Source organism: Amblyomma mixtum, chromosome 3 (genome assembly GCF_055824585.1).
Source record: "Amblyomma mixtum isolate Tamu chromosome 3, ASM5582458v1, whole genome shotgun sequence".
Classification (NCBI taxonomy): domain Eukaryota; kingdom Metazoa; phylum Arthropoda; class Arachnida; order Ixodida; family Ixodidae; genus Amblyomma; species Amblyomma mixtum.
The window spans coordinates 125,895,198-125,909,766 of NC_143014.1; the positions used below are offsets into that span (position 1 = coordinate 125,895,198).

General features: G+C 49.0%; 1 protein-coding gene across 1 annotated transcript; it reads left to right on the forward strand.

Moving 5' to 3' along the window:
- The first annotated feature begins 512 nt into the window (after nucleotides 1–512).
- On the forward strand, nucleotides 513–10,831 carry LOC149351758 (beta-1,3-galactosyltransferase 1-like). The gene is made up of 4 exons (XM_089575641.1): nucleotides 513–734; nucleotides 4,903–5,141; nucleotides 7,890–8,118; nucleotides 10,580–10,831. Exons 1-4 carry the CDS (start codon nucleotides 513–515, stop codon nucleotides 10,829–10,831), a joined length of 942 nt encoding a protein of 313 aa, XP_089431767.1.
- Nucleotides 10,832–14,569: the final 3,738 nt, after the last annotated feature.

The window sequence follows — 14,569 nt, forward strand, 5'->3', positions numbered from 1 at the left end:
TTTCGCGCAAGAAGCACTCGGTAACGTGGTGCTCGTCCTCTCAGACATAACTTCACCAGAGAAAGTACGAGACACCAGGAGAAGAACACAGGACAACGCTGTCCTGTGTTCTTCTTTTCCTGGTGTCTCGTACTTTCGCTGGGGAAGTTACGTCTGAAATACACCTACTAGCCCACATGGTTACCTTGTTACAGTTTGTCCTCTCACTTGTTGCAACCCCTACTCCCAGAAGCAGCGTAAACATTCTAGTGCTGGTACATGACACTGCTGCTACTGCTATGACATTAGCGTGCCCCACCATCCCTTCTTGACACGCGCGCGCTCCTGGCCGCCCACTGGAACAAGCTATTCAGTGCCATTCGCCTCGCACCCGCCTCTACACACAGCCGCGCCTGAAACTAACCAAGGGAAGGCTCCCGGTGCGAGTCCTCAAGCTCGCGGTGACCGTCGTATGGATCCTGGCGGCCCTGTGCGCAGTCAACTACATCGTGGTGCGCTTATGCGCGTCCGACATGCGCTGGCACGCACGCCAGCGGGACATCATCCCGCGCGTGGTGGGCGCCCGCACGTTCCTGATGCTGCCGCGCGTCGCCTGTCCGCGAAACCTGGCCATCGTGGTCTGCAGCGCCCTGAGCCACTTCGAGGAGAGGACTGCCATACGGGACACATGGGGCCGCGACGCCGCCGCCAAGAACGTCGGCGTCTTATTTCTCGTCGGCACGCCCGAAGACAAGGTATGCGCTCCAAGCTAAAGTATTACTGCGTCCCCAACAGAAAGTATTTCTCTGCGCAGCCACCAGGCTATCGTTAAGCATGAACGCAATAGGCCACTCCGCAGCAGCTTCGGGTACCGATTCGCAAATTACCATAGAACTGCAAGCAAAATCCGCGTCCCCTTCTCTTCCCTTCACTCAACTTCCGTAGAAAACTGTGGAAGTTGGGAGAATGGAGAACTACGCGTTCTGCTTCCGTAACCTTCCATTTAAGCATCGCTCTATCTGTCCTCCGTAGCATCTGTCGGAAGACAGCCGTATTCTCCACACGGCAACGCTTTGCAGGTGACAAACTTTCCGGCGTGCTTTGTACTGAATTGTTTTTGTTTCGCCACGTTTCTAATATTTCACATGTCCGCAGGTATTTAGGTGCCGTAAACACCACCAAAATGTCACATTTTTGAGCCACCTTTTTGAGCCAGTGTGGCGTTTGGTGGTACAGGACGGTATGGACACCGGCCTCGCCTGTTGCAGTTGGTCACTTGGGTGATGCTCAGATCAGAATCAGAATCAGGTTTTATTTTCCAGTAATCAATCACTGGATGTATTAAAGGGGCTGTTTGGGCTTGTTGGTCAGTGATCATGGTTAAAGAATGCAGCGCGAAAAGACAAGGACAAACGAAGAAGTGGACAGGACTGGCGCTGACTCTGGCGCTGACTGACTGAAAATTGTGACAGGACGCTGAGTCAGCGCCAGTCCTGTCCACTTCTTCGTTTTTCCTTGTCTTTTCGCGCTGCATTCTTTAACTGGATGTATGCCTGGACTAAAAGGAAGATACGTGGCTTGACAAAGGCCCAGGAACCATTTACATCGCCGCAGACGGAACTGGTTGCAGCAAAACAAAAGGAAAAAGAAAATAGAGCAAACATTTCGTGGTGAAAACAATACACAAAGCACATATGTGCATACAAAAACTTACGCAACACATATTGTATATAAAAAGTACAAAGCAAACATCCGATAATCTTTAATGTAGCAGTTTGAAATGAATTTGTGTAGACCATAGCAATGTTGTTGTAATTTTACAAAACAGTTTTAGCAGTTTTTTTAATTATAACCCCCAGCGTTTTTATATTTATTCAAAGTGCCGGGAGCATTGTGGGCTAAGGACTGTACCTTGTAGTTTATGCGAAAGCGTGGTACTGCCCATATATCGGTGTTTCTTGTCTGCACATTGCTATTGCGCTGTTCCAGTGACGCAAGATATTTTAAAAGTCTACACAAATTTCAGCGGATGAAAAATACAATGTGTGCAATAGATGAAACTTGTACAAATGAGCTGCTCTAATGAAGCATGCGACACAATTGCATAGGACGCAAATACGAAACGAATGCGCTCTTAACAACATTGGCGAGGGTTTCAGTCACCGAGGCGATCATTTCGTTGGGGTACCAGACACAAATGAGCCTTTGCAGGTGGAATAACACGCCATGTTTCGTTTCGTGTTGTCGAGACTTTTGAAGAGCAGCGCGCCGGCAGATTTTAGCTATTCCCCTTTTTAACAACCTTGGAATGTGCAGACTGGTAGTCCAGAATGCCTTGTTTTCTTTAGCGAGACTGATACCTCCAGCAAGCGTGGATTTAATTAAACTGGCAAATCCAGCAACCTTTTCATGTCCTGTCTTGTATGTGCGCAATTGTTATCAAAAGTATGAAGTACCAACTCGCCCAAGATGCAACACTTCTGATCGATGAAGTGTTCTGTATAAAAAAAATAATTAAATAGTGTGTTAGCGAGCATCCCTATGTACCATAAAAGGAGAATTCAGATATCTCGGTCAAAGAATGCGTGACGCACGCGACCATGGCAGAGTACCGTGATGTCTATTTCCTTATTCGCACGTGCTTTTGCTGCTTTCTTTATATGATATGACGTATCTGTGGAGTAAACCTGACTTCAAGCGCGCGTCTTATGCAGCCTCTTTTTCCTTCGTCTCTGTTTGTTAACGCGGTTAAAATATGCATTCGAATACGGGTCATCAACTAGCCCACCTGTCTGTGTTAAGCACGAAAATTATATCGAAAAGTGTGTGGGGCCAAGGCGGGCCAAAGAGGAGAGGAGTTTGGGGGCACTTTGCCGGAGTTTTTCAACACGTGCCCGGTTGCTAAAGGTATCCATTACAATACCACATGCACATGAGCAAATATGCGCAGCAAACCAGCAGTACTGGTAGCAATGAGTGTTGAACTTGTGTACGCGAAGTGCGGCATGAACGATCACATTTGCGTGGGCGTCCTTCTTTGGTCTGCCAGCTGCGGTCCAACCCTTCAGAGCGCTAAAGGTTCCTTGCTCGAAAAAGCCGCCGCACTCCAAGTCAATTCCTTGAACGTCCCTATCAGAATGATCTACGACATGCACAATTCACTGCATTCCTCGTAAGAAACAAACTTTCGGTAGCAGAACATTATTCTATGTATAGGCTTCCGTTGGAACACTACACTTTCTCCCATTAGTATAGAATCGAGGTTCCAGGGATTTGGGCCTCGCGCGACACGTGCAGTCCCGTATGCAAACGAACCGATCGCTTTGGTGGCCTGCGTGAGCATAAACAAAATGTAACTGTTTCATGAGGAAAGAAGAGGCGCAGTAGTTGTCTCCACATCAATTTCGGCCACCTGCGTTCTCTGTAACGTGCACTTAGATAGCACAGCAGGCAGGCGGTTTTGCATTTCGCTTTCGTCGAAATGCGGCCGCAGCGGCCGGGATTTCACCCCGCGACCTCGTGCTCAAGGGGCGAACGCCAAATGATGACTGAGCCGCCTAGGCGGGCGGGTGTTAGAGCCCTCACCTGCTATGGCCATCGTGTTGCTCATTCGCGTCGCGTTTCTCACTTGTGAGCCTCAGTGCATGCCTGAACCTTGTTTGACTCCTCTCACAGTCAAAGACGTCTTGCGAGCTTCCCAGCGGCCCAGCCGCAGAGGAAGGTAAACAGGAAAACGCCCTATAGCGCGGCCTCCGAGTGCTATCTGCATAACAGAAAGCGCGTGAGGGGAGCTCGCAGCAAAACGCATGCAGAGTCGGCGTGGCGTCATCGACGTGTGTTTGTTGGCGCAGCAGTGAAATACAATGTGGCAACAGGATACCGAGCGCTACAGAGGTGGTCGTTGTAACACTCGTGTAATAACGTTAGGCCGTTGACTGTAGCGGCATGGTGAGCGCAAGTGCCTTTTTTAGGCAGTTGAGGCAGTTCGGGCAAATGAATTTAACTGAATGGCAGGCATGGTGGTGGTGGTGGTGGTGGTGAAAAACATTTATCGTCCATTAAATTGTTGCAGAGAGGTGATTGGGGTAGGGCCCGATTGGCCCTTTCTCCTCACAATACTAGGTGGAGCCCCTATTCCGGGGCCCCATTGGCAAGCAACGCCGCCCGCGTCCGTTGAACCAAGGCCTTTTGGGCATTTAGATCTTGACAGCCGAGCAGGGCCGCCTCCCAGTCCTCTCTGGTGGGGTTGTAGGGGGGGGGGGGGGGGGGGGGTGATTGGTAGGTGTCAGCCACCTCCCCACAGAACTGGCACGCGCCATCAAAGGATGTGTTGAAATGCTTAAGCACCGCCGGGCACAGTGCAGTGTTAGTGAGAATTTTGATGAGGAAGCGCTCGTCAGCGAGATCCAGTCCCTTACAAGGGGCCGGGTAGCGCCGGTGTTCCTCCGTGTAGTAATCGGGGATGTGTTTGAATGTGATGAGTTTCAGTCAGTATAGTACCCTTCGCTCGTCAGTAATCAGTGCGTCGAGCAAAAGAGGACTTCAACAGCTTAGCCGAAATGCTCTAGCCTCCCTCTGCTGGAAGCAGGCCTCGCAGTTTTTCTTTTTTGTTGTATTTTAGTGTGAAAAGCAGGACTTCAGAGCTGAAAAACTCCGGGTATGTGTGAAGCCTCAACCTTTGACGGAGCGCCAGCGGCGGATGCTTTGCGCAGCTGCTCCGTCAACGCGCAGAACCGGCATAATCACTCTCCCCGTTACTTCTAGCGCGCGGCTGCCGCCCGTGGAATAACGGGGAGGAGGAAAAGGGTAGGGGGGGGGGGGGGGGGGGGGGGGGGGGGCAGCCGCCCGCCTGACGATAAGATCTTGTACGCGGATGCCTTTGAGGCGGTTTAACTGCGTTAAAACCCTACCATTTTTTTATAGCCTTCAGGCCGAGCCATTGGAGAAAGCCTGAAGAACGAAAGCGCCCGCTATCGCGACGTCATTCAGGCGGACTTCCGCGACTCATACCGGAACCTGACACTCAAGACTGTGTTCCTGCTCAAGTGGGCCTACATGCACTGCTCTTCCACCAAATTCGTCATGAAGGCGGACGATGACATGTTCATCAACGTGGAGAACTTCTTGCGCTTCCTCAAGACATACGGCGAGAGTCCTGCAAGGTTGTATGCTTTGCTTTGTTATTCTAAGTCGCAGTTTTAATAACGCAACCAGGTAGCTGATAGCGCAGCCGCGAACAGGATGATGCGAGTTGGAGTCGCATTAGAGAGCGTTAGAGCAGGGTGACCCTATTAGTTAGGGGGATAGGGGAATACCGGGGAGCCAGTACGCATGTGCAGGACCCGAAGGCCCCTTTGGTCTTTGGAAAGGGCTGCCCGCTATCGCCTTTGTTATTTGCTTTTTATCTTGAGCCCCTGCGCCTTAGTATCACCAAAAACACAAAAATTCGTGCAATTCTCGCTATCGCAATGTGAAATTAAAATTTTGGCTTATGCTGACGACGTTGCCCCATTCTGTTCTGATAAGACACTTTTGTGAGAGTTCGAGTGCGGCTCTGAACCTTGATAAATCAAAGGGGTTTTCGGTAGGACACTGGGGCGCAAAACCAAGCCTTTTTGAAGGCATTAGGTGGGAATCCGGGTACTTTGAGTATTTTGGAGCTCTCTTGCATCAGTATCGCATTAGTCGGCTTCATTCGGATTCTCAAATCTCGTCCGTTAGGCGAGAAACCCAGGCTTGCTGGGTAGGGAGCTGTCTGTGTTTGCGCGAGCAAAGTGCGAAATATCTTCCTGGTTTCGAAGCTCATCTGCGTTGGATGTTTGTGCCATGATCAGTGAACTGCCGCCTGTGTCAGCAGCCAGAGACTAGTTACCATTGCTTTGTATTTTGTCGTGTTGCCATGTTTTTTTTTGTTTTTTTGATGAGGGGGGAGGGGTAAATCTTCAACGGACTCTCAAAAAGAACATTGAGATCCCGCCTATACTATAATATTTTTTTCCTGCAATGGAAGGTTCTAAGGTTCCATGTGATCTGTCTAGCCTGTGGAAGAGCCGCATAATAGATCGCCACGCAGGGCCGCCGCGTTCACCGAAGCCCATGTTCAGAGAGCAGTGTAATTTGGCGCGGAGGGTGTATACAGAGCAAGGTCGACCTCCTGTCTGTCTGCCTTTGTTCGATTCGTGTGTGGGCCTCCCGAAATTTTAATGTGCGGTCAGAGCGATAGGAGGGCGCTGGTGTGGCTATGTATGAAGTATTCGCATGATGCGGCCTGGGTAATTAAGGCTAGAAGCATGTCAATGCTGTACTTCCACGCAGTAAAGAAAAAGACTCCGAGGCCTTTGGGTAGCGCGCCCTCTCGCAATCCGAAAGTATGGAGTTCGATTCCCACCCAAACCCAACTGAACCAAATTTCCTTTTCAGCTGTTGTATTTATTCTTTGCTTCCATCGGGATTTTTCGCTCACGGCCAACGACACTGACGCCGGCGACGACGGCACCGGCTTTTCTGCGACACGGGGCCCTTAACTCTATCGCGTTAATATATTTCGTAGGATGGTTTGGACGAGGATCACGCTTCTTGTTTGTACAGCTGCGCGTAAAAGGCTAGAAGACTGCGCAGTGGGCATGCATGTATGATTCTGGCCCGATATTAAAAGCGGCTTCAGAAGTAAACTGGACATGGTGCTGGTATCAGGGTTCACTGCTGCACGACTTCATCGAAATTAGGAAGCACGCTGCACCTCTTTGCAAGTGCGTCACTGCAGTATTTGCTTTCCTTAGTGTTATACGGCCCGAATTTCGAATACCCCGCACGTGAGCGAGATCCGATCATAGAACTCTGTGCTGTTCACTGGTACAGGAATACCGGAAGGAGTGATCTGTCGCTCACATTGAGTGCAGAAAAGACGCAAGATGTGCGCAGTTTTCGTGTACTTACAGGAAGCGAGTTGGATAGTATCACGTGAGCTTTGTCCGCATGCTGCTTTGTCTTGTATGTTGTGCAGGGGGTCATGATAAACTGGTTACAAGACAAAAAAAAAACACGAAAAAATGATTCTATTGACGTTCCTTTCGTCTTGTAGCCAGGTCAGCGCGATTCCCTGCACATTTAACACACAAACTAGCCCTTATTCTTGCCTCCACGCATTGTCTCGGCGGCCGATCTTGGTCTTTTCCTAATTAACTATTGAGTTTTGTAATAGACTACGCAAAAGTCCCACGCTCTTCTGATCTTCTCTGCCACTATCAGCGCCCCTAGCATACTGTTCAAGCCACAACTTAATTATCTGCGTTCGAGTCCACCCCCATGCCTTCACTCTTTTCGTCAACGAGCTCTGCCCCCGAACCACTTTCGACTGCTTGCAATACGGTGGTTGTGCCAAGGACCCCTGAATGAGCTATGAAAGGTCTCGGATGTCGCCATCATGGCGCCAAGAAGGAGATAGAGTGTTCTATACTCCGTTTCATGCACGAGGTGCAACGCTCTGAAAGGTACGGACGTAGTCCGCGTGAAAAAAAAAATAAAGGGAGGCGTGCTACTCCGCGTTTGTTCTCTGGCCGAGTGGTGTAAGGTACGAGAAAGCGACAGCGTGTCGTCAGCAATAAGAGCGCGTGTAGTCAAGCTCATGACAAATGTATCATGTAATTAGCCTTCAGGCAAAGCATTTACTATTTTTCGCTCACCCTAAAAGATGCGCACTACTTTTTGATCGTGGATGTAGGGAGCGCAGATGAAAAGAGCACTAGCTTTGACAGCGTTGCACCTGACGTATGAAACGCAGTGTTGTTGCAGTGAAAGCCCGGTAGTTAGAGCTACCGGCCTTCATAGACCCAACTTAAGAAAGCTTAGCTATTGAGCTTGCAATCGTTGACCACTGTGCCTGACCGCTGGGGCGTCCCGTTGGGCGCCAGGCCGTTCCTGGCCGGCTACGTCGTGCAGGATCATCACGTAATCCGCAGCGCCAGATCCAAGTGGTATCTGCCGCACTCGGTCTATGCCCCAGACTGGCTTCCCATGTACGTCCATGGCCCCGGTTACGTCATGTCGCGCGGGGCGGTGCGGCCTCTCTTCCGAGAGGCAATGTTGACGCCCTTCCTGTACCTCGAGGACGTCTTCCTGACCGGCATCGTGGCGCATAAGGTGCGAGGTCTCGCGGCTCCCGCTACATAAAACGAAGGCTTCCACAATTAGAGCGCGTATTTCACCTGACGTGTCAGTGTGATTGCGACCATTATCCGTGAAGTTCTGGGACTCTTCGAACCTGCAAGAACGACGAACTTTAGGACCCGCTAAGCGCGAGGTTCACGATCGCTCAGATTCACGAAAAATTATTTGAACTGGACGTCCCTTTCCCTGAACAGCGCAAATCAGGCGACAAAAGTCGTTTCCACCGCGCTCTCAACCAAGCTGAAATTCAACAACCGGTTCGAGTCATTCCGCGTTCTCCCACATTGCGACAAATGCTGTCGTACAGTGGTGTTGACCCACGCACGCATTCAATGCCGGTGCTTTACCGAACTAGGTTTTACTTTGCCCCACGAGATTGTGACATGCCCGAGACCCTGTGCAGAACTGCGCATGGGGATATAGGGAAGGTGCGCTCGAATATCCGCACGCACAAGTTCAACATCAGTACGCTTACTGCACTGAAACTTAAATTCAATTGAAGTCTTGCCCTAATGTATGCCCTGCAAAGAACCTGAATGCAAAAGACGAAAAAAATATGCGCTACGTACACTAAAACATAGTCTTCAAAGTGCCACTACCGAACAGCTGCTAACAATACATTCTACTTGATACCAGGCGAAATTATTTCAAAGGACTTAAAACAGCAACTGGGGTGCAAACGAGGTGTGCTCTACAGGCAGTGCTATAGGGCCCAGAAATGAATCCGGTGATCCTGGCTCTATTGAAATGGATTTCATGTATACGCGCATGTCAGCATTTTTAAAGCGAGTAACCTTGTAACTCGACGCGTCGACTAGTAATCTACCAAGGACAGCAGACACGGGCATTATACTTGTGCAAGGAGGGAAGAATTCCAAGGCAGGGGAAGCATGAAGGAAAGCTTGAAGCGATAATGCGGGCGTGCGTGCATGAACGGTGCGTAACTGACGTCGTGCACGTGTTGGTAGCCCCGCAGGTCCGCCGTCGCCATCCAGCCAAAAACACAGAAGTCTCTTCGTCTTTACAAGTTCAGCCTGAAAGAAAGGCTCAGTTTTTTTCCAACTCTGAGGAGCAAGCAGTGCTTCACTCCCCCGTCTTCTTTCCTATATTTCGCGAAAGCATTCTTCGAGTCGGTGGTCAAGAAAGTGCAAACGGCTTATTTGAAACCAACGTAGTACGACGAAGTTTTACAGTGTCTGTGACTGCTGCCCTCGGTCGAACACTTCTGACAGCGCGTACGGAAAATGCTCAGCGAGTTTTTAAGGCGGAAGCCTTTAATGCCTCATCGTTGTAAGCAGGAGCTGTCGACAAGAAATGTCACGCTTTTCAGTTGGTCGAAACGGTCGTAACGTCACAGTGCGCGAATTTCAAACGGGGCCAATTGTACTTTGGCTACTAACCATGCAACCAATTAAAGGGATCGTATAGTGATGCTCCAAGTAAGTTTGAGTTTAGTTAATTGCTTACTTAACCAATTAGTCCAATTAACCTTTCTAGTCATGCCAGATAAATAAATAAAACCGAGTAAGAAATTGGCCGAGCTTGGGAATCGAACCCCGGTCTCCGGAGTGCGAGTCGAGCACACTACCACTCCGCTATGCCAGCTCGATGGTTTGGAATGAACAAAGGTGCGTCTAGTGAATACGGTGTCTTCGTTCACTCCCATCTTCCTCCCTTCCCGTTACGGCGAGGTTCAGGTGTGCACCGAGATATGCGAGACAGATACATTTCCTTTCCTCAAAAAACAATTTACTGACGAGCAAGGCGTATTTGTCCGCGTTTCAGATTGGCCCAAATTGTCGTGATGTCACCACGCGCGAATTTTGACGGGTGTCCACCGAAATATGTGAGACAGTTACTGCGCAACTTTCTTTCGTCAAATACAATTTTCGACTAGTGCTACTGATATATGCGAGACAGTTAATGCGTAATTTCCTTTCCTCAAATGCAATTTTCATTTTCTTCATTACGGCCCCTCTTTCTTCTTTCACTCCACTTCCTCCCTTCCTGTACAGTGCGGCTCAGGTGTCCTCCGAGACGACAGAGAATTACTGCGCCATTTACTTTCCTTAAAAAGCGTTGCGTTCAAAGGGCAAGGTATCGCGCTGAACGGGTGGTGTTCCGTGGACTCCCTGGCAGCGCTACAACACGCTGTCGCGTTCCACTCCTAAAGGCGAAGCTTAAGCGTCATTAATTGCCAGTTAATTAATGCACCAACAAAATGTGAAGTGAACAATCGTGTAGCAGAATGCAGCACTCAGGCTTTTCGCCTTTCAGCACTTTAGCCGCTAAAGTTCCTCGTATTTTTTTTTTTTTTCACGGCAAAGCTTACGCCGTCTGCCGGTTTTACGTGGTTATTCTTCGGCCGCAGTAAATTTTCTCTTTTACAGTCATGGCTGCAGCGTAACGTGGTCTCGCTTTCGTCGATGTGCAGGCGGGGATCGAGCTGACAAACTCGCAGTGTTTCGTCCCGCATGCGCTCCTGCGGAGCTGCGAGTACCGGTCCGTTATCTCGGCCCACCTGCCGTCCATTGAGCAGCTGCGACATGTGTGGCGGGACACCCACAACGCCAGCATCCAGTGCCCTCCACTCGAGTACAACGGCTGCCGCGGAATTCGCGACAAAAAACTAGGATCGTTTCTGGGGGTGCTGCTAGCGCAGACGCGCGTTCGGGAGCCACCCTAAACACTGGGCAGGCGGGCGCTATCGGTGCCGAAAGGGAGAACAGGGGATGCGGTACAGTGGAGGTAGGGGAAGGGACGCGTCCTCTGAAGCGCCAACAGAATTTCTGAAACCTGCACGTGTCTTTTTAAAAAGGTCTGACATGGCTCCAGTCGTATAGGCTCAGCGCTAAACAGTGGCGTGGCACTCGTATTCGGCCAAAGCAAGCAGCAGAACTTAATTCGCCCTCCGTCATACAGTTATGCGCTGACTTCACCAAGTATGCCCTCTGTACCTTGAAGCAAATAATAGGGCGGGAAGAACAATGTGTTCTGGTGTTCCTTGCTTCCTCTTCCTATTCTTTTTCCGGACGAAATTGCGTGGCCCGCTTATGGTAACGGACTTATAACGAATCATTTTTATGATGTCATCCTTTCAATTTTGCAGCATCGCTTGTTTTCTCTTGACTGCTTAAATTAAACGCTCTCAGTAAACCTCAATTTCCGCTTTTGGTGAGTTGATACATGGCCAATCATCCGCGTGACCATCGTGTCTCTCGAAGGAGGCATGGGTAAAACTAGGGAGGGGGGGAACAACCTACTGTTCCCTTCCTAAAATCCCCCCTCCTTCTCTAAGCGAGGTATTTTTCATGCGAGAACAACACTGCACCCGTTTTTTTTTTTTTTTCGAATAAAAAAGCTCGAGAAACGCATTGAGCAAGTAGTCCGCCCTTCCATCGACTTGCCTCTGGAAGGAGGAAGAGGATGAAGAAAGTTTTCTCGGCGGCGAGGCAGTCTCCAACGGCATTCCACCACAGACAAGGTATAGTAGGCCACTTCATCCCGTTACGCTTTACTGCATTTTGTGCAAGCCGGGACTGAATCGCTCGCTGAAAGTTTGGCCTGGTTGCCCCGTCGACGTAACGCTCGAAGAATACGCTGTCTGGCACACGTAGTGCGCTTTGTTGAGTACGCTTTGCTGAGTACAGGATCGATGGAAGCACTAGTAAATTCTTGCAACCCTATCGATGTGGGAAGCTGGGATCAGGGATGAAAACAAAATTACTTCGTTTCCAGAACAGCACGAAAAGCCGTGCCTTGTTCTCATCGTAAGTTTTTCTGTTGTTTTTTTTTATGGGTTGATCTGCGTCTCAAATTTCCATAGGAAATTTTTGTTAAGTGTTTATTATCCTTGACTGAAAAAAAATTTTGCGTTCCTTAAAACGCAAGTCCGCGGTGTGCGCATGCGAGTTGAGCATATATTTCGCACTAACGGTTGCACAATCTGAACGCACAAAAAGAAGCCGTAATCAACGAACTTATTCACAGAGTGATCTCCACTAACGCGCTTTACTCTAAGAAAGGGATCGGGGATGATATTTTCTCACGTGCTGGTCTGAAAATGGTTTACGTACTCAGGGGTAGCTTTGGCGTAACACAACTGCGGTCAGCGCCCTCATCGTGAACCGTCTGTGTCAGTCATATCTGTTTTTCTAGTCATACTGACGTATACCTAGCTTTCCATTGCGGTCGCCTCGCCAGACTGTTAATCTTTTTATATCTTCCGAACGACTGCCTCGGCTGTCCAAGAAATAGATGTTGAATAGTATAACAGACATACTGGCGCACTGGAATTTGCGGAGTCTTTGCCTATGGCTGGAACCTAGCTGTTAGGTACGAAGGCTAGCGTAGCTGCAATGCTTGGCTGTACAACAATCGGGTCTCCTCGCGTCGCGCGGTTTCCGGCGCCTGGCATTCTCGCGGAATGCACCGTATTTCCTTTCACGACAATGCAATGTGACTTCCCGTACATTCCGCACCGTAGTCGCGCCTGCTGTCTTTATCGAGCCGCAATAACCTTCTTGCAACCCTGGATTGTTCTCTTTTCCGTTGACACTTTTCTTTTTCCATCGATCCCAGATTTGTCTATCGCCTTGATCATTTATGGACCACACATACACTCAACCTTGTGCCTTGTGTTTGAAACGTAGAATGCATTCTTTTCAGCGCAAAAAAAACACAGGACGAAGAAAGAAGGTACACCCAGGACGAACGCTGACTTCAATTGATGGTTAATTGGCACGAACAAAAATTTATACACAGCAAGGTTTCACACCCCAGCTCACAAGGGCATGCCCCGCACATTCGCATTCGCATTAATAAGTTTAACAACCCGGCAATTTCACCTAGGCACACGTGTTCCGGCTTCCTGTTAAAGTTATCTGTTCTTAACTGCTCCAAATTTCTTCCGGCTTCAACGCAGTTGAATATCAGGCACGTAGCCGCACATAAAACTTTCGTTCTAATGCAAAAGGAAAAGCCCCCACTGCATACATTTCTATTTCTCCATCATTTTGGTAGTTCTACGCAGTCTGTTGAGCGTCTTCTCATTCCTTCTCTCGCATTCACGAGACTACGAGGGTACCGCAAGTTGTTCTGATTTGTAGTTACAGCTCTTTTCTAGCTAGGTGGCCAGCTGCAAGGGTAAAAATATAACACCGCCGACTGTGAAGAGGAATCTAGGCATAGGTAAAAACGAGATGTACGCGCTAAGAGACAAAGAGGACTATGTCATTAGCAATACGGATAAGATAGTTGAAGTAACCAAATAGTCCTACACACATCTGTACAGTATTCAGAACCTTAATGAGAGAGGCAGTAGCGCACGGCGATGGGACATCCCGCTAGTAACGAAGGAGGAAGTAAAGAAAGCCTTAGGAGCAATGCAGAGGGGGGCAGCAGCTGGTTAGGATCAAGTAACAACAGATCTCTTGAAGGACTGAGGAGGGATTGTGCTAGAAAAACTAGCCGCCCTGTCAGTGCCCTGTCACCTCGAGCGTACCAGAAGTTTGGAAGAACGCTAACATTATCTTAACTCATAAGAAAGGACAAGTCAAGGAGCTGAAAAATTAGACCGATTACTGTGCGTTGCCTACAAGGTATTTACAAGGTAATCGCAAATATAATCACGACAATCTTAGTCTTCAATCAACCAAATGATCAGGCAGGCTTACGTAAAGGATACTCGACAATAGACCATATCCGCACTATCAGTCATGTGATAGAGAAATGCGCAGAAAATAAGGAACCTTTATATATAGCGGTCATTGATCACGAGAAAGCATTTGACTCAGTGGAAACCTCAGCAGTCATGCAGAGTTGAGGAATGAAGGTGTAGAAGAGCCTTACATGAAAATACTGGAAGGTATTTATACCCACTGCACAGCTACCATATTCCTTCATAATGTAAGCAATAAAATTCCAATAAGGAAAGGTGTCAGGCAGGAAGACACGATCTCGCCAATGCTATTCACCGCTTGTTTAAAGGAGATGTTCCGAGGCCTGGATTGGAAACACTTGGGGATAAGAGTTAATGGGGAATACATAAGTAATTTGCGATTCGCTGATGACATTGCCTTGCTAAGTCACCCAGGAGATGAGCTGCAAAGCACGAACAGTGAGTCACACAGGCAGTGCAGAACGGTAGGACTTGAAGCTAACGTGCGGAAAACCAAAGTAGTGTTCAACCGTCCCGCAAGGGAACAGCAGTTGGCAATTGGCAGCGAGGACAGCGACGTTCCTTACAGTCCGCATCTCGCACCCCTTAATAGAGAAACGAAAGGACAGCCAGTGACACCTCTGTGAAGTTTTACGACGAACGCTGTTATAGGGACACCATCCTTAAAGAAGCCTCACGTCGCCCCTTATTAACGTACCCCCCAAATTCATCTAGCCTATATATGGCTCCCAAAACCTATATAAA

Coding starts and splice junctions, on each gene's coding strand:
- LOC149351758 (XM_089575641.1), top strand. CDS start 513: ATGCGCTGGCACGCACGCCAGCGGGACATCATCCCGCGCGTGGTGGGC. Junction 735..4,902: donor TCGGCACGCCCGAAGACAAG/GTATGCGCTCCA, acceptor ATTTTTTTATAG/CCTTCAGGCCGAGCCATTGG. Junction 5,142..7,889: donor TACGGCGAGAGTCCTGCAAG/GTTGTATGCTTT, acceptor GTTGGGCGCCAG/GCCGTTCCTGGCCGGCTACG.